The 20,566-nt window shown below is 38.6% G+C and overlaps 1 protein-coding gene across 3 annotated transcripts; it reads left to right on the top strand.

The window, feature by feature from the left end:
• Positions 1-2,615: 2,615 nt before the first annotated feature.
• On the top strand, positions 2,616-20,267 carry LOC132993821 (synaptosomal-associated protein 23-like). Of its 3 annotated transcripts, none has more exons than XM_061063883.1 (8): positions 2,616-2,726; positions 8,477-8,591; positions 13,324-13,365; positions 14,348-14,396; positions 15,279-15,396; positions 16,601-16,774; positions 16,926-17,070; positions 17,974-20,267. In XM_061063883.1, exons 2-8 carry the CDS (start codon positions 8,526-8,528, stop codon positions 18,034-18,036), a joined length of 657 nt encoding a protein of 218 aa, XP_060919866.1. In that variant the 5' UTR covers positions 2,616-2,726; positions 8,477-8,525; the 3' UTR covers positions 18,037-20,267. The 3 variants fall into 3 exon arrangements, with proteins under 3 accessions (XP_060919866.1, XP_060919865.1, XP_060919864.1); XM_061063882.1 differs by lacking the exon at positions 2,616-2,726 and adding an exon at positions 2,774-2,924; XM_061063881.1 differs by lacking the exon at positions 2,616-2,726 and adding an exon at positions 3,780-3,802.
• Positions 20,268-20,566: the final 299 nt, after the last annotated feature.

Raw genomic sequence — 20,566 nt, 5'->3', positions numbered from 1 at the left:
TCCCAATAATTACACAGACTCTCCTGAAACTGGAGGGTTTGATCAGCCACACCTGTGCCTATAAATAGTCAGGTGTCCTTGAGCTAATATTACATGCTGGTGAAGCCCTGAGGGTGAAATATTTAAAAAGTGAATATGAAATGTTTCCTCAAAAGGTTTTTTGTTCCCAGATCTGGACATGAATCGACAGGTAGACAATAGAAATGTCCCCCTTTTGGGACGTGTAAGGGCCAGTTCCAGCTTGAAACATTTATCAGGCCTGTTTTAAAAGCGCCATTTGAAACTTGTCTTTTTTGGGCAGTGTGATCCGAGATGAATATCAGAATCATTGTTTTTTTGGGTAGGGAAAACTGAGGAACATGAATAATAAATGAGCCTTTCTTTGCTTGCCGTGCTTGGCCCTCCTGTGCAGAGCTGGCTAATGGCTATCGATGTCTCTAGTTTCCATCAAATTGCTTCATATAAGAGTTCAATTTAAATGGAGAAAAGAGAAGATTCCAGTGTAAAGGAGACAAGGGAATGAAATTATCTCTGAATATTGAGACGCGCATGCTTGGTCGGCCAATTCTTTGTCCTTACAAGTGTCAGGTACCAGCCGAATTATCCTAACGTAAAATTAAGCCCGACCAAGCAGGGCCTCGAAAACGTTTCCCACCATGTCTCAATCCTTGTGAGAGGAAAGATGGATGTGTGATACAACTGGAACGGAGCCAGAAATGAACAGATGTGCTGCTTAGAAATCATGAGAAACTAGTGATCTGGGCTGTGTCACTGACACCCACACACACACACACACACACACACACACACAATTTTATCCCTGCGTATTCTCCTCCAGATTCCATTAATCACTTGATTATTTCAGCTATTTTCATTGGCTGGCGTACATGCAGGGTAATTATTGGCAAGAGTATATTTGGCCTATATGTTGTTGATTTTGGCAACAACCAAAAAGACACACCAGGAAATGCAGATGGCGACCTCCCTCCTTTCTTTCCCTCCTTCGTTTCTCTCTCTTCATCTCGTCTTCTGTTGATTTCTCGCTCTCTCCGGCACATTATTAGGCTATAGGCTAATGCACTCTCCCCTCTCCTCTGTACTTTTGTCTCCTCGTATTCAACTAACCGGCATGATTTAGGAATTATGGAATTAGGGCAGCGCTCCCATCTCTATTAATGAGGAACAGCATGATGAAAGAGCTTGATCCTGAACGTGCCATCTGTAGTCACTATTACACATTCACTTAATCTATCTCTCTTTCTCACTCTTCTTTCTATTCTTTCCCCTTCCTTCCTTCCTTTCTTCCTCCCTCTCTCTCCCTCTCGCACACATCCTCCGTCAGACACACTTACATTATAACTCAGCTGTAATTACAGAGGAAATACTAATTCTGAGCTCTTCAAGCACTGTTGGATGTGGCGTGAAATGGTGAAATGGCACGGCAGGAAAGTTAACTATGGACCACACACCCCTGCATAGACACACACACACACACACACACACACACACACACACACACACACGCACGCATGCAGGAGCCCAGATGGACTGTGTGTTATTGCTGAATAATGCATGCTATGTAGACTCTATAAAAGATACATGGGCGGAGAGAGCTGGGCCTGGGCACCATGGGTAGTTTGGTGAGGGCAGCTCGGGAGAATCCCTTGTGCAAATTTGGAGTTGTCACCAAATGTTCAGCTTGTAGATATTTAGCTTTAGGTGACCCAACAGGGAAAAATATTAAGCCTCAGTCTGAAAGAGTGAGAAAAAAAACCCGTGCCTTTTAGACATAGTCAGTTGATATGTTGGCTGGCAGTCAGCCCAGTGTCTTTGCAGTCACCTTGAGCTGGCTTTTGTGGTTTAAACTATAGAAACTTGGGGGAATTACAAAGCAGAGTCAATGCTAGAGGTTCAGATTTCAGAGCATCGCTCAGAAACACTATGAACAATATCCAGTGGCCTGTGTTCATGTTAAACAGCCAGCATTGGGGGGGTGGGGGTGGGTGGGGGGGAGGTCCGGGTGAAGGGTAAATGCTGCACTCATGTGGGGAAAACGAGCAGCGCCTTCTTTTCCTCTGGAGTCATATGACGGGACATGCGCAGCGTCATGTGCGGCGTTCAAGCACTCATCCAGAGTTGAGAACGACAACTTCAAATACAGCTACTCAAACTAAATCGATTAGCATAAAAAAATAGTGGGCTAAGCATAACGTGCTTAAATCACAAGCAAATGCAAAGGACGGAACAGGGTTGCGCAAGTAAAACATTTTCCTCACAATTGTACGAATAAAAGTGAGAAAAAACTTTTTTTTTTACATTTTACCGCAACCAGGTTTTGTGGCATATACTTCTTACATTGTAATTGAGAAAGAACAGTTTTAGGCCTAAATGTAGGATATAAAAGTACAGTATGGGGACAGCACGTCATTACTTTAAATTGAATGAAGTTCATCCTGGAATTGTTTAATGAATGTTTTTTTTTTTTTTTTTTTTTTTTTTTTTTTTTATAAAGAAAAGCATCTGACAGTTTCTTCCATCTGTACAAAGTAAGTTCGCATGATTTCCGCGTTGGGTTGTCAATATTTCCGACTGCACTTGAAGGCACCAACCGACACACTTCGGACGGCCAGACTGAAGGAATCCAGAAGTTGGAAAAAGCCAAGTTCGCATACCGTTGAAGAAGAAGGAGGAGTAACAGGCTCATTTCTAAACAAGCAGGCTCAACTGTAAGTATTGACTCCCTAGATAAACATCTCCCTCCCGTTTAACTCCTCCACACAGTTGTTTAAAGTGACGACGAAGGGTGGTTTGACAGGAAAGCGGAACTAGCTCCCCAGTGAGCTAACGTAGCTACAGTTGCCCCCCCTTTGGATCCCACTGCCTTGTTTACGACACCTGAGCACGACAGGAACTTTTAAAACAATGTAAGACAACTTTAACCTGTTTTGACAGACTTCTCGGAACTTAACCTTCACTTTTCCCCAACTCTTTGATAAAGTTTTAAAGTGTTATTTCAGGGACTTCACAGCCTTAACTCTGGTGTTTTTGGGGTGTGGAAGACGGCTTTGTAATGCTTAGAAACATGATGGTCATTCAACCCAACGTCACCTGTTTATCAAGTAACCTGGTCGCTTAGCTCTTAACAGTGTCCCTCTGTTTACAAGGTTGCCTAAGTCATGTGTCTGTAGTCAGTGTAGTTTTAAATGCAACAGCGGAAATGACTAACCATCTGTCATATTTTCCCTTGTGTCACCAGTAATTACTGACTGTGAGTGAGTGAAAATGGTTGAAAACTGAATTTATTAAGTAATAAAAGGTCATGGTAAAGGTTTTGACTTTCCAGTATCAGAGATCATTCAGCCTAAAACATTGTAAGACTTTCCACTTATACAATATCAAAGTTCCTTCTTGTTTCAGGACTGGCTGTAAGGGTGAAAACTGAATTTATAACCCATTAAAAATGCTCTTAAAGTAACAAAAGGTCATGGTAAAGGTTTTGACTTTACAGTATGACGTCTTTCCTCGATTCAGTTCAGAGATCACAGCCTAGAAAAATGTCTAAAAAAAAAAGACTTTCCACTTATACAATATCAAAGTCCCTTATTGTTTCAGGACTGGCTGTCAGGGTGAAAATGTGTGAGCCTTTGTATTTAAAAAAAAACATCAAGATGGAGGACATGGGGGACAATAAGAAAAGACACCAGTGAGATCTGGAGGAACAGGTTTGGGTAGAGGAACGAGAAATGTATTTCCCTGTTGACACTTGGATGTTGCTGCTGTGAAGACATTTAAACATGAACGGGTACGTCCCTAATTAGAATTATTATTATTTTTATTTTAGCTTTGTCACTACTCAAAACAGTTCCCAGAAGCAGTTTTGAGTAGTGGCAGGGACTTTTTGGAGCAGTGGCATAGCTAGAATACAAAAAAAACGCCTATGTACAAGCCTACTGTTTTTGTAAAAATTTGAATCGATGCTTATTCTTTTCCTAATTTTCTTTTTATATTTCAATTTTTATACATTTGAAGTTCATTTTTGTTAATTCAAAACAGTTCGTCCAGCAGGCTTGTGTTTTTTAGAATAAAAAAGTAATCAATTTTAAAAAGCAAGTTCTCTTTTTTTTGTGAGTGTTTGAGTCCTGTGTGTTGATACAGTATCTCTAGGTGACTAATGAATGGTCAAATCATAAAGGTGAGGTTGTGCTGAAAAAAATGATACCAGGCACTTATATGATAAACATTTTTGATGTTGTCAGATATAAGTAAAATGACAATTATAGCAAAACGGCCAAAACAGCTTCAGACCTCAGAGGGTTAAGGCTTGTTATATTGTCCCTCCTGTGGCTGTGAACCATAGAGTGTAAATATATATCTTTATAAAGTCTATGCTGTGAACACGTGTACACACGATTGTTTTTGTTTGATAACGATGACTTATAAGATGGTTTCTATACTGATTAGAGCTCTCAAGAACTGCCCTCAGTGTTGTGCTTTGCCTCTGGTCACTTCCTGTCAGCACCTGTGTGTCCAATCGGACTCAAAGCTGATCGTTTGCTCTTACTGACATTGTTCCCTTTTTTTTCTAGATCCTTGCTTGTGTTGTACTTACTCTCTTACTCGGATAAAAGCGTCTGCTAAGTGAATTGTAGAATTGTAGAATAGTGTGTTGTCAAAGGAAGCCATGTGCTGTGATCGAGTGTTAGGTGTGAAAATATAGGGCTTACTGTTACGTGATGACAAGCTTAAATTGTAACGTGGAAAACTATAGTGTTTTCCCAAGTGTGGCTTCAGTGTAACTGTCTCATTACTAAATCATGAGGACAAATCAATAATCCAGCTATAGACGTCTGCTTCACATTGAACTGATCTTTTATTTTTGACATGTTAATCTGCTTTTGTTGTGGCGTGGTATTTCAAAAGAGCACATTTTGTGTGAGAGAATTCTCTTCAGTGTTTTCCTTTGTAAACTCACATCAGTATCTTGCCAAGTCCAATAATCAGTTTGCAAAAGCAGTCAAGCCTGTGTGAACCAAGTGCCCTCTTTCCAAAAGACATAAAACCTCATGAAAAACGCAGAGTCAACAACATTCAATCTTCTGAACTGTCTGCCAAGTAGACTATCCGTTTTCCTTGTCTTCTTTTTTTTTTAATCCGGATGTTTAGTTGGTGGTGCAGGTATGAAAGGGAACTTGAAGTTCAAGGATTATTTGGAAAAACAAAAGACAAACTTGAACTTTAAAGGAAAAAATGATGACAGGAAATAAGGAAAAGGAAACAGGAAAAAAGCAGCGTTTCCTGAGTGTTGGTGTCTTTTGAAAACATAGAATAAAGGCAGCGTTTTGTGTTTATGGTTAGTGGGCTCTGTCCTTGAATGTGCACTCTCCCTGCATCACAAAAAAACAAGCGTACGTTTCTCTGTGTGATGATCTTGAGCTCATGTTATGTCATACACCAAAAGCTGCCATTCCAACAATCTTTTCAGTGCATCATGTGATGCTGGACTGCATGAAGGTCACTTATTTCACAAATCAGACGTATGTTTGTATGTGATCAGAATGTATCTCTAATGGATCAACACAGTGAGACACACATATTACTCTCTGCTTCTGCCTGTCTGTGGTGTTGAATTCATTGGAAACCAACACAATATAGAACAACTTCTCCTGGGGAAACTCAAAGTGTTATAGATGTTATTGATTTGTCTGGGTTCTTTCTATAGCCCTGTTCTTACCTCCCTCGTCAAATAGGGCCATTAGTCTCTTTTTGAAATGTTTGAAAATAAACTGAAGGCACAGAAAATTGTTCTATTCACAGTCATTAGTGGACCAGAATCAGTATTACCTGCTGCTGGTGGTTCACCATAAACGCCTCTCAGTGACACATCCACACCTCATAGCCCTCCTGCTGTTTTACTGTTTGTGCAAGTTAATGAAATATTATATTTTAATCTGAACCCAGAGCCGGCACGGAGCTGTCAAAATGAGAGCACAATTAGTAGAGTTACTGAAGTATCTGTGCCTTTTTAAACTGTGGCTTTAATTGCTTTGTTTTATTGTCCTCTAGTATCCTATTAAGCACTCGGACTTTAATGTTAAAAATTAAAGTTGAACTCTGGTTTTTGAATGCCCTGCATTAAGCCATTTTAACAGAAAAAACAAGTTTGCTGGCCTCTCATTCTTTCAGCCAATTAAGTAGGAACAGTGTATCCCCTCTGCAGGAAGACAGTCCCTGTATCCAGATCAGAGAGACACGAGTGAGCGTGTACACTTTATCATTGTGGTAACTTAAATCATCAAATTTGGTGAAATTCATTATCTTGATGTATTATCCTGTACTGCCTTTGGATAAGATGTATGATTATGATTTTGGCACGAGAGGCAGACACGGAGAGAAAATCGATCATTTTTATTGATCTGTGTTCAGGCCATGTAGGGAAGTAATGTTCTAATTTATCATGACGCCATTTGTTATTGATAAAGTTCATTTTTCTATATTCTGTAGGGAAGGGATTATAATTAACACCTGGCAATGCCAAATACAGGGGGATTGCCACTGCTTGTGGCAGAAAAAAAAATAGCCCTCTTGTCATCATGGCATTTAAGTAAATATGTAATGTATGTGTTTTTGTTTTTTTTCTATTTTTAATTTAAGAAAAGTGTTTGCTTGTCTATAGCACTCTTCACTATTTAACACGAAGCAGGCTGGTAGAAATATTCAGTGACCTGCCACAGTTTCAGGTAAAGAATCAACTTAATTTCAGAATCTGACTGAATGTCAGACAATTGCATTCAGGAAATACTTGCATACAGAAACATCTGGAAAAAGAACATGAATCGTGATTTAATAAGTGGATCATCATTGTTTATTTCTCTCATTCAAAACGGTAAATTCATTCATGTGCATCATTAAACAGAAGTGAGAAACTAACTGAAGTTAAAAGACTTTTTCTTAGACTCATTTCAGGATTTCTTCTGAAAAGCTTATGTTTACAGGGAACTGTTACACTCTCACTAGAAGCTAGTTTTAGTTCCTCTCTGAAATCAATTTGTTGTTTCCTTTATCAGGGAGCCGGCTGTACTGTACGTGTTGTTACGGCTAAGACGCCTTCAGGGGCAGGAATAGACCCTGTTTTGTTTAGGCTTTGCATCTCCTCCTTCCCTCCCTCACTCTCTCCGTATGTGTAACATGAACATCAATTGATGTTCTGACTGACTGACTGGTTGTAATCACACTTGTTCTGCCTGCGGCACAATGATATCCTGTAGCATGAAGCACTGGCACTAATCCTGATGTACATAAGATATAAATGAGGGAATTTGTATCAAGGCCACGTCTAATTTTTTTGACAAATGTAAACAAGCAACTCTAAGATGACTTGGTTCATCTTTTAACTATTATGTATTTTAACTAATACGATTAACACTTATTTTCTCAAAGGCAGTTAAAAAACTGTCCTTTCTAATAAAGACAACAGGGCCAAAAAATGAATGTACAAAAAATACAGTCTATATATATATATATACACACATATATATATATTTCATAGTTTAATAACAATGGTATGAAAAGGAAGCATTTACTGAGAAAGATGAGCAAAACTCTTTTTTTTGCGTTAGTCTGACTTTAAATGACCTGCTCTCACTGATTTTATGTGTTTATATGTTTGACATGTTTATATGTTGTTTTCAGATGTGTCAAAAACCTATTTTTAGTGGAAACTGACCTCCATACTACCTGCTACGTGTGTTAACCTCTAAATGTTCCTCTATGTTAACAAGCAAGTTGCCCACTGTGACAGTGACAGACACAGTGGGTAACTTGCTTGTTAACATAGAGGAACATTTTGAGGTTAACACACGTATCTATCAAGATTCAGTGCTGAAAGAGAGCGAATATTAGACTGTCTGATCGTTTTTAATTAGCTAAAAACTGTCTCCAAATGAATAATGATTTTGCTCTTTAAATGCTGGATGTGTAATTAGGTAACTGAAGCTAATTAGCCAGCCGTATTAACCTGAAACGTGATGATATTAAAAATCATTATTGTGCTGACAGTTTAGACAAGTAGATTATTACCGATTGAGCACTTGATTGACATCAATGGGTGTCTGCAAACTGTTTGTCAGAGAATAAGGGAAATACAGAAACACCAAAGATACAGAAGGTTTGAGGCCAATGAGTAAATCTGACTGAATATTCAATTCAAAGCTCTCATTCAGTACAAGTTTTAGTCGTGTTCTTTTATGAGAAAACTTTAGAGTTCTTTATCAAACATGTCTTTGTCTTGTGTTCATCTTCACTCTTAGGCCATCAGTGTATTTTTTTGTTGTCAAGTATTGTTATAGAAGATCTCGTTTTGTTGCAGCCTTGAGTGAAACTCGTTCTCAGTTTAGTTTGAGTCACACAGCTGGCTGATAAATGATGCCCTCCAATGTGATGTTAGTGTGTGACTTTTGATCTCTGCCCCCTCTTCCAGGCCGCAAAATATCGAGCTCGGTGCCACGGGGGGAGTCTCCAAAAAGGACATGAGCAACATGGACGACATGACTGTGGAGCAGATCACCATGAGGGCCAACCAAGTGACTGACGAGGTAATGAGTCACACGCACAGACAAAAACACTCCTTTCCTCCGTTCTCTTGTTTTCTATTTCTGAGTTTCAAACTTGCCTTAAAGGGATTTTCTAACCTAAATATTCTGTTATCAAATACCCAAACTACAAGCTGCAGACAGAAGCTGTGCTGAAACTGTGTGTGTTTGGAGCAAACTGAGCACAAACATAGACAGTGAGGAGGATGATAAGCTGCTGGAGTGTTTTGAAAAGTTTCTGTGTATTTTTTTTGTCCTGTATTTTTCTGCATCACTTTAAAAAAACACTTTTATGGATTTGAGCCTAGTAATTCTCTCTCCTAACAAACTGATGAGCCTCCAATCATTTAATACCATTAATTTCAATGCAGTAAAAAAGGGGGGGGGGCTACACTTGCAAAAATTTGCATTGTGTGTTCAGGCAGGCAAAAAGATCATCTGTATGTCATATAAAGTCTCCATTGTTAACAACAGGTGGATTATTTGAGTTTAATGAGAAACTTTTCTCTGAAGGAATCAACATTGCTCTAGACATATTGCATATTAAATGCCTTTATGGCAAATGTCCTTGTTTTATTTTGTTGAAAACACATAAAAAAAACCTTCATCTTTTTAGTCGGGACGTGGAAACTTGTCACTGTTGTCACAGTTCTCTGTTGTTGATTAAACTTTTAACAAACTCCTCTAAAACCATCAGTTTATGAGTGCTTGATGTATATAAAAAAAGGAGGGTAGATCATCATTTGTAATTTGAAGTACAAGACTTGAACACATACAATATATGATGAAGATCCACAACAAAAAATCTGGAACGTTTTCTTTCCTTACAAAACTGCAAATGTTCAAACGAATGCTGCAGCAGCTGACATTGCAAAATCCTGAGGTGTCGGTTTGACGCTTGTGTCATTTCCTTTCTCACAAAGTACAGGATGGGAGATTCAACACCATGTGTTTCTGTATGATATATGCTAGATCAGGGGTCCTCAACTGGTCCAGCCTCGACACCCACCACCGCCAACTCCTTCATGAAAAACCACAACACCAATTTCTGATATTTTTCAACCAATCAGATTTGTTTAATGTGGAATTGTGGAGTTTGAAGTTACAAAACTTATGACAGAACAAAAACATTTTTAAAAAGCGCTTCATTTACTTTGTGACATTCTTTCTTCAAGCTCACAATCCCTGAAACCCAGACCCACCACTTGACACTGTGCTAGACAAAACAGGTAGTTAGCATAGCTTAGCATACAATCTGGAAACTGGAAATTGTTTTGTGAGGCTCTCTAAAGGTAAAAAAAAAAATTTTTTGGCACCTTTAAAAGCTTAGGATTTTACCAAAAAAAAAGAAACTTAACTAAGTGTGTTGCTTTTTGATGTTTTGTTTCATATGTAGAAAATCTGTAACTCTCTGCATGGGAGAAAATAATGAATTTCCTGTGATGCCAACAAACAAAGTGTCACAGCCGCAGCAGTGACAAACTGCTCTGTTTCTTATGAAGCTTCTGTATTTCTATTACTGAATATTGTCTTTAATTACACACTCCAAAATGTAAAACAATCCGGATTAATCCTACCTGTGATGAAATACGTATTTTAACCACAGCCATGTTGAGGATAGCAGAATTTGGAAAAGCATCAGTCGGTGGAAAACAAATAATGCATCCTGGGGACGCTTGAGCACAGCACTGAGAGAACAGGGGCTGTGGGTAATTATTTTCATTGCATATACCCTCGCACAGGCACTCACACACAAACAGACACACACACAGTCACACACAGTTGATTATTGAGCTAGGCATTAATAGGAAGCATGTGAGGCTTTACGCCTAATTTAGCTTGATAGCTCCCTTACCCCTCTGCAGTGCTGACGGTTTGAATGTTGTCAGCTATATCTAAGCGTTTTATTATCAAGGAGATAATTTTTTAATCAGCACTCGGGAGCATCAGATGATCAGCCATCTGATTCAAATGGAAGCAAATTAACTTACTCTAGCTGTGCATGTAGCTGTGCACTTCACCTTCCTGTAATTCTGACTGTACTAATTGTTTCTGTTTTTCACCTCTTGTTTTTTTTCTATCTCAACTCTGTGGTTTCTCTCCTACAGTATGTGTGCTTTCTGATTTAACCTGCAGGTTTCTCTTTTTCTCTTTCTTTCTTTCTGCTGCCTGGTTGACTTAGCAGCTGTTAGAGGGGCAGGGCGTGGGAGGGTCCTTTGGGTAACCACTCAAACCTGAAACACTCAGAGCACGGCTGGTAATGTATCAGGGCAACATCCAATTTTTAATGATAAGAAAACATTGTTACTTGAGCTATCCTATAATTTCAAGGTTGTTCTCTGTGTCAACTAGTTCAACACTGTGTCAAAGTTTTGAGAGTCCATTGTTTGTGCGCTGCTATCGAATCCTGTTGGCATATTGCAGCCAATGGATTCCTGTGCTGTGCTTTCCTGCCTTTTTTTGAATTAGAAAACATTTGAGTTTCCTGATTTAAAAAAAGCCTTGCATGTAGTTTGCTGGAACCTGCACGTGCCTTGCCTTTCTGTACTACCATTAAAGCCGTCCCACACAAGCGATAAAAATACCACGCCATTGTCTCCATCTCAAAGATTTTTTCACAGCATCCCAATCTGGAAATTTTGGCTTCGGCAGCGATTTCAGGCTTAATTAGCCAAGTTCAAGGATTTTAGGAGACATAATGTAATGTTTATCCACCCAAGTGATGTTCTGGCTAAGCCAACAGAAACCTGGCCGAGCCCGACTCTTCCCTCTCGCCAATTCTCTGTTTGTCTTTTTCTCAACTCGCTGATTAATGTATTCAGAGCAAACCTACCACTGAGAGAATGAGGAATCCGGTCCCCACTCTCTCTTGTTAACAGTTCATTAGTGGTGGTAACAATGGAGTCATGCCCCGAGTCGCTTCCGCGCTTCGCTCCTTTGGATGCTCTTCTTTCTGTACAGCACTTTCTATTAATAGAGACACAGAAGGCGTTTCTCACCTGAACTGACTGCATTCCTGCTCGCCTGCAACACTTGTGTGTCTGAGCGTACTTGTGTGTTCTGTGCTTTGTCACAGATTGTCATCATGTGTGTCAGTCATACGCACGTCCCATTGTTGGACAAAGCTAGACTGAAAGAGTTTGGACACATGAACAGGAGCTCTGACCACATCATTAACATGCTTCACATTGTTTTTTTGATTGTGCAGTCGAGGGCTGAAGTAAAAGATTAACAAGAGAGAGAAAAAATAATTGTCTTTATTATCACATAAGACAATAGAAAAGAATCAATCCTAGCAATTAAAAAAAGGCTGTGAAAATGAAAGATGTTGCCTTTTCTCATGGGGAAAAAACATAGTTTGTTAAAAAATGTGACATTTAATTGACTTTGGTAAATTATATTTCATGAAATTGTGACACATATTGTACATCATTCCCTAAAGAATTGCAGACGGCAATAATAAACCCTGTCACTGAAGGCCTAGTGAAAAAAAATAAAAATAAAACAAAGGAATCAATTACAAGTTTTCTGTTGGCAAATTATCAATTTGTAGACAGTTTGTTCAAGTGTCAAATCATTTCAGCACTTCAGTGCTGTGAAAGTGTTCAACTGGTGGAGGAAGTTTTGATCAAATATTTCAGCTGAGTGGTTCAAACATGCTTTAATAACACTTATGGATAACTGACTGATAGGTTACCAAACATTAATAAAAGATTTAAAACCATCATAAGTTTTACCCCATCAAAGAATCACGTAAGCTCTAGATGTGAAACAACAAGTAAACATTCTGAAATGTGCTGAGCTGTTCACATCATCAGGTCATTGTGTCAATCATTTTAAAGTAAAAAAAACCCACAAATTGTATTTTCTCAGTTCTGAACATTTCCTGATTTTTTTTTATCTCGTATGTGATCAGAAACTGAGCTCTTTCTGGCACAACACAATCATTTCGAAGACATCAATACGTCTTACTTTCACTTGTTTTTCACCACTTCCTTGATTTGAAGACTTTTATTACAATAAAATCAGTGATTAGAATCAAAATATGTAGTTACACCAACAAACTCAAAAATGTTAATTCTTAATTAAAGATGATATACTTTATATATACTTTATACGATGATCCTAAATGCTACAGTTTAGATATGTATTTTCCACCTTCTGTATCCAGCACTGACAGAGGCTGCAAGGAAAGAGTTAATAAGACACATATGTAAATGACTTGAGCCAGAGGAGACGCTGAATGTAACAGCGGTGTTAGAGCCAAGTGTGAACATATACAGGAAGTAACTTGTAGCTTTAAACTCACACAGGGCAGTTTTTTTTTTTTTTCAATCTTATTTTTTACACCTTTATGAATATTAATGGTGTAGCTTTGTCCATGTTTTTCTTATCAAGAGCATCTTTCCATTTACCTTATCTCTCTTATCTGGCTCTCCTTCACATTGTCTCCATGTTAATTACCTTCTGTGGTTTGTTATCTTCCGCTCTGTCTTTCTCACTGTGACCACATTCCTACAAATGACTTTTTGTTGGTTGATTTTCAAATGAACCAGCAGAAAAACACAAATATAGACCTGTATCTTTTTGACGGTCTTCAATCTCTTGGCAGTGTATGACAAACAAAAAATCTGTTTCAAATTAAAACAATACTTCAGTCCAGAAATGTATCTTCATTATTTCTTGCTCCTCTTCTTTTTTTTATTCACTAACTCCTCATCTTTTCCTTCCACAGTCACTGGAAAGCACACGGAGGATGCTGCAGTTGGCAGAGGAGGTGAGACTTGGAAATGATGCTGCTGCTTCTGCTGACACACAAACACAATGACATGTTTCATGCAGCTGTTTGGACAGAAGAAGAGAGGATAGAGAGGCTGAATCGAAACCTGGATGAGGATCAGGAACAGGTTATCTCAGTGCAGGATGATCGAAACATTATAATGTCCATGGCTAAAAATGAGGAAACAGACTACTACAGAGAAGTCTTTTAGAGCTCCAAATTAGAGAAGGAAAAAGTCTTAGTATGAGTTTAATTACATTTAAAGATTTGACATTTTTGATTTTGAGTTATACTATATATATTTCTGTATAAAAGTCATGGTAACATGGGAACAAAAAGATAATTTCTGTTGTTAATAATTAAAGCTCTTTGTATGAAATTTGGAACAAAACCAAAAATGAAAAGGGCTAAAAACGTACAGAAGTAGAATAAAAATAACTAGACTATTTGCGTTTCCCTCAGAGAATGCAGAAGAAGTAAAAGCATAGAAGTATTAGAAGAAGAAGAAGAAGTAGTAGAAGAAAAAGAGAAACAAGAAGTAGAAGAAGAAGAAGAGTGAAACACTGGATGAGAAAAGTTTGTTGTTAAGAGCCTAAAACTGATCAAAGTAAAAACAGTAGCACAGCATTCATGTCGTCAAAAGAGCTCAATTACAGTATGAAGAAATAATACAGCATAATGAGTAAGTCTGTGTCTGTGTGTGTGTTTGTGTGTGTGACTGCATTAAAAGTGTTTAACTGCAGTAAAGGTAACAGCTTAGACAGGGAGAAAAGGGGGGAAGCCTCTCCCTAAAACATGCTCATTTTAATTAAGAGTAAGTCACTAACTGATGATTTTTGTGTACAAGAGGACAAACGGCTGAATCCATTGATGTGATTTTTATGTCTGGGATGCAATTTTCCATGTACATAAATCTGTGTGTAATCTTTTCATTTGTTCTGAAATGTTGTGGCTGATTTCTCCTCTTTTTGTTTTCCAGAGCAAACAGACTGGTGTCAACACCATGGTGATGTTGGACGAGCAAGGAGGTAGCTCCACGGCTTTATCACTGCTGCTTTTCATGCAGCTGTTTCCTTTTTTTTTTTTATGTTACTGACACATAATATATATCTGGCTAATTATATAACAACCTAACAATGCTTTGCAGTTTAACTCACCAGACGTCATTGGTCCATTGTACAAGTGTCATGGAGATGTCATTATTTAAATAACCTGTACATTTGAAGGGAGTGTGAGATGATTTAAAGGAATACATTTCCTGCTCTGACATTTCCAGAAACATTTTTTTTTCCACTGGAGGCAGTCAGGAATTGTATAAGGAGGCTCTGAGGGAAGTGTGGGCTGAAGAAAAATAACAAGGACGAAGATGTTAGACAATCGTATGCCTTAAGAAACATTAACATACTCTTTAAATAAGAGTTTAAGTCAGTTACACTAACCTTCGTCTGTGGCTGCAAGCATTTAGAGATGTTGCAGTGTTAAGTAATAACATGCGCTGTCTTTAGGCATTTTAGTAAACGTATAGCAGAAACACTTCCATATAACATCCTGAAAATGACTTGTAACTTTATGTGTAGCTGCTGTCTTTAATGTGTTCGGAGTTTAAAAATGTGCATTTATAATGATTCGCTGTACTACCCGCAGTGTTCTTTTTTTTTTCTTCTTTTTTTTTTATGATATTTTTTCCCATTTTTGTGTAGCTGCAATGACCCAGTTATTGACCCATTTTCAGAATCCTCGCAGGGATAATTAAAGTTTAATTAGATCTATCCTAAAAATTGATTAATAAAGGTGATAAACAAAACAAAATTAACACCCAGACGAATTCCTGGTGTAGAAAATGTACCGAGGTTTAGAAAAAAAGGGAGTGTGTGTGTGACGTGGTGTGTTGTTGGCCGCGTGTGTTTCAGAGCAGCTGAAGCGTGTGGACGAGGGCATGGACCAGATCAACCAGGACATGAGACAGGCTGAGAAAAACCTGACTGACCTCTCCAAGTGCTGCGGCCTCTGTGTCTGCCCCTGTGACAGGTACACTGTACACTCAGAGCTGATCCACGCTCCAGATCCCTCATGTGTCTGAGCACACTTTGCTCTCCTCTTTTCTGTGTGTGTGTGTGCGCGCGCTGTGCTTTGTATCCTAAGAATTCATTATACTAATGATAATATTCAGACGTATTTTGGTACAGGAGCAGTAGCTAAAAGTGCTCTACAATGAAGTGAAGAGAAAGAAGAAGAAGAAGAAATCTAAAACATGCAAATTAAAAAGTGCAAATACAGCGTGTTTAAAACCAGCATCAAAAGAAGAACAAACAAAACAGGCTTGCAATTGTAAGACCAGAAATAAGCTGAGAACAATAGAATGTATGAAATATGATAAACAAAGACTACAAAGTATCAACAATACATGAAAATAAAAGGATAAAAACAGAGGGACAGCTAGGAAGAGATAATGTAGAATCCAAAAGTTTGTATTCCTACCTCTCATCTCCTCGCTCTGCCTAGCAACAGCAGACCACGCTCGGGGTTTGTGGTATTTTGAGAAGTCTGTCATGCCAAACTCTCAAACTAAGCATGATTTCTAGCAACAGAAACTATTAAGAGCTTTGGCCATTCCATAAACCTAAAGGATCATTTCTTCCGGGAGGTTTTTGTGTGTGTGTGTGTGTGTGTTTGACTGAGGAGGATTTCCATGTGATTGAGCACTTTCATGTTATTGTTCTGTCTGCGAGGTTGATTTCACTTGAGCACAGAATGAACTGCAGCCACATCCACAAACAAGAGAGTTAATAGAGTGTTACAAAGAGAAAAGGAATTTTGCAAATTTGCATTTCAAACGCGCTGTTTTATGGTCGATAGATTTGTGAGTGTCCTCAGTGGTCTCTGAATGTGACGGTGTTGCTACCTGGTTCCTTAAAATCCCAGGTGCACTGCTCTGTGCTGAGCATACTAAAAACTCTTCAGCACATCATTTGGTGTAGTGTTAGTGTGTGTGCACAGTGAGTTCATGACTGTTTTTAAACATGAAACAAAATCTCCCCAAAATGCTTTCACATTGGAGCAGAGGAGGATTCTTTGATGATTACCTTAAGATCAGGTAGGGAATCTTTTTCACTTTCTTCTGATCAATGTAAACCTCACTTGGATACTTTTAGTGAAAGGACATGTGGTTTTTTAACAATCTTCTTGTCACAGGATTTCCTGGTATGCAATGACTTGTCGTCGTCTCTTGCAGGGTCTCATCAATCGAGCACGACTCTCGATACAAGCGTACCTGGGGAATTAGAGGCGCCGATGGTGAAGTCGACGCAAATGGCGCCAAAGTCGTCTCGAGGCAGCCGTCAGCTGTTCGCAACGGGCAGCCTGCTCAGGCCAACGCCTCGGCACCATCCGGCCCGTACATCAAGAGGTGGGGTCCAAAAGCATTGAACCATAATGATGTCAGGATCGTGTTGTTAATAATGTAGACCTCACCTATAATCTCCTGCTAGTTTCACATCATATAAAGAGAACGTTTCTGAACATGTATTTATCACACTCCCTTTGAACGTGTGCTGCAGGATAACCAACGATGCACGTGAGGATGAGATGGAGGAGAACCTGGATGCAGTCGGCAGCATTATTGGCAACCTTAAAAGTATGGCTGTGGACATGGGCAGCGAGATAGACAAGCAGAACAAACAGATTGACAACATCACTTCCAAGGTAGGACACTGAGATGAATGCTACTTTCACTACTTTGTTTGTTTTCCCTCTAAATGTGCTTTTTTTTTTTTAGCTGTTTGATCGCACTTCTTAAGCAGATCTGCTGCTTGCTGAGTCCCTCCAAAAATGATACGTCCTAAAAACATCAAACACTAACAAAACTATTGGAGGGAAAACCAGAAAGGTTTTTCTCTTAGATATGGATTTTTATTTTTAAATCGCTTACATTCATCGTGTTAAGCTGTAGAGCCAAATGAAAGGTACCATGTGGAGTTTTTAAACGCCTGTCGCTTTATGGAGGAATGTTTTTACAAGGGCAGCTTTTTTGTTTGTATCCACACAAACAACTCAAAAACAAACCTACAAATGTTTTAACATAGTTTTACTGATTACTGTAACTTGAACAAACTGAGGGTCAGGGCGCAAAACATTTATGCAACTTCCTTTTAAATTAGTTACTGCAACTAAATGTGTTCAAGCGGGGCAGACTGTGGAGTTCTTTTGAAGCTTATAAGAGTTGTATCATTTACCGTTTATCAGCAAGAATACTGCAGGTGTTACATCCAGTTCCTTCCTCAAAAAGAATTGCAAGACTTTTTTTTTCCTTTTGTTTGAGTGTGAATATTTAGGTTGAATAGAAGGTACTTTATTGATTCAGGATTCCAGAACAACCCCCCATATATGTTAACATTAAAATTTAAATATTCAAATAAGACCTTTGCTAAATTTTGATTGAAGTAAGCCTCTACACTGATTACATTTAGAATTGTAAAACTTGTTAAATCTGTCACAGTCTATTTTTTTTATAATTCTGTGACTGTGTTTTGCAAAAGCAAAATTATTATTAACAGTTTACAGGAAACCTTTCAACCCCATTTCATCTTTTTTCATTCTTTCTTTCAGGCGGATATGAACAAATTCCGTATTGATGAAGCGAACCAGAGAGCCAACAAGCTCCTCAAGTAGACAAGGAACCTGCTTCTGCCACTTTTATCCATCAACCTTGAGCCTCTGTTCCCACACCGAAACACACACACTCACACACACACACACACACACACTGCATACATGTACACAAACACACACTCTTTAACAACAAAAAATACAATCCAACTGGAGTTGGCAGTTTGGTAGCTTTGACTGCACTAAGAAATAAGTAAATATAAAGACCCTTTCACACATGTAATCATGATCATGCTGGACCTTTTAAAGACGCTCTGGCATTTCAAACGTTTTCTAAGAGGAAGTGTCTGACTGCCTTACTTACTGCTGTCTGATACCAAATATGCACCCGGCCTGTTGTATCATATCAACATTCACAGGAAGGGAAGTAGCAAAGGTCTGCCACTTCTCTGTCTGGGTGATTCTCTTCTTTGACTTTCTCTCAAAGTCAAAGCAACTATGAATTGTCTCTTCATGTTTGAGTGTCTGGTTTGTAATTATGGTGTCACAGATCTGAAACTCATTAGCCGCCTTTTAGGGTTAAATTCTGTATCGCCCCCTGGTGTCTAATTCTAACTTCCTCTAGTTAATTCACAACACATGTAAACAAAATCCTTCAAGAGTTAAACGTGTAATTAAGCTAATTGTTCCATGTGTGTTATATTGAGATGACGTGCCTATTTAATTATTTCTTATTAAAAGCAGAAATGACTCGTGAGTCAAGTTGTTTTTGAACACCTTTTTCTCATGTCATTTATGCAGCTTCAGGTGGAAAAAGCTATTTCAAACATTCTTAAATGTTCTTTGAAATGAGTCAGGGTAAATTCTTTCATGCTGGAATTAAAAGCAGCTACCCCTGAATAAATGAAGCGATCTGATGTTGTTTTTATAATTCTCTGACTGCGGAGAAGTCAAGGTTGGTGATAGTAAAGAAGCTGACCTTGTGGTTAGAAAAGTAATATATAGCAGTGTTTTGGGAAGCTCGTTAGGCAATCGTTAAAAACGCTCTGAAAGCTTCTAGTTGAATTCAGAACAGACCTACAGAAAACTTTGTTCAGCTGATCATATTTACTGTCTTGAGGTTTTTCAGTCCAACCGCAGTGTTTCTGTAAATACTGAAACATACTGTGGCTGTTTACTAATTGCCCAAAGTCTCTCTGTTAATCTAATTCCATTCTTCTTTCTCCATTACCTCTTGGTTAATAGAGATTTATGACACCCAAGAGGAGATTTAACGGCCTATGCAGGGTTCCTACACAAGTCTGGGAATGTGCGGAAAATTAATTTCCTCCAGTTAAATATTTGCAGAGTCTGTGAAAGTGTAAAAACAAATCTTCAGGTCTAAACACAGGGTCGCACATTGTTTATTTCAGCAGTTTGTCTCATATTCACTCACTAGGTCATTGTTATTAGGGCATTTGATGCAGAGTTGTCATCACAAATTCAACCTGGATCCTGATTGATTGGGAAAAGCAGTCTGGAAAGTTTAGTAATTTAGCGATGGGAGAACATGAGCGCGCCCTGTCACTGCCTTATCGATGATCCACGGTTGTGTTGTAACAGCCGGTGTATCCCAAACAACTGTTTTTTGCATCTGTTTTGTAAATAGCCGGCTTTCACGGCAGAGACACGTAAAAATGATCAAATCTGATGATGGAGAGCATAATTTGTTTTTGTCGAAGCCGTAGCCAGGCTGAGAAATTACTGCTGGCAGCCAGATGCAAAGTGTACATGTAAATGAATGATGTTTTAGCCGCTAAACGCAGACGCAGAGTAAGTCCTGGCGGGCTGTTAAGGCGTCGCTGTGGAAAATTGGCTAATGATAAAGTAATACAGCCTGCTGAAAGTATCTCTCACATGAATCTTCTATCTTATTTGTTTTGAGGAAAAATGATGATTTGTATTCTCTTCTTCAGGCGTACACCTATTCAGTTAGTAAAGATTGAAATGGACTGTTATCCAGGGCTTTGTATTGCTATAAGTGATCATCCTGGGTCCGCTGCTTGTCAGCTGGGATCTAATTAGTCCAGCCTGAGGCGGCCTCGCTGTCTTAAGGCTGTTTATTCATTGTTGTACCAACAGCCACTGGAATGTAAATGCATCAGTTTGTGTCTAATTTAATATGTTCATATGCAGCTTCACCTTCACTGAAATGAGCTCTGTTAGTGGACAACTGTTCAACCACGTGAAAATGCCTTTTGTTTCACGCCTTTCTTTGTATAAATGTTTGTAATCAATAAATCTATTAAAACGTGCCTTTTATTGAAACTTCTTTTTAATGTATTAATCAAAATTAACTCCATTCTATTCCAAATGTATTGCATTTGCTTTTTCTATTTCATTTAGTTTAGTTTCTTCTCTGTGTAGTTTGGATCTTTCATGCTGGATATTTGCTCTGTTTGTGCCTTTCCTGGGCTCGAGGTCATTTAACATGGACTGTGGCGAAGAGGAGAACTCTGCGGTGGTGTGATGGGTCAAAATTTTAAATTCTGTTTGGAAATCATGGACGCTGCATCCTCTGAACTACAGAGGAGAGGGACAATCTATCTTGTTA

This window comes from Labrus mixtus, chromosome 18 (assembly GCF_963584025.1).
Source record: "Labrus mixtus chromosome 18, fLabMix1.1, whole genome shotgun sequence".
In the NCBI taxonomy this organism is placed as follows: domain Eukaryota; kingdom Metazoa; phylum Chordata; class Actinopteri; order Labriformes; family Labridae; genus Labrus; species Labrus mixtus.
Note: the sequence above shows the minus strand (reverse complement) of the source record. Positions and strands in the feature narration are given on the sequence as shown.

Coding starts and splice junctions, on each gene's coding strand:
- LOC132993821 (XM_061063881.1), top strand. Junction 15,397..16,600: donor TGTGTCTGCCCCTGTGACAG/GTACACTGTACA, acceptor CGTCTCTTGCAG/GGTCTCATCAATCGAGCACG. Junction 17,071..17,973: donor TTGACAACATCACTTCCAAG/GTAGGACACTGA, acceptor TCTTTCTTTCAG/GCGGATATGAACAAATTCCG.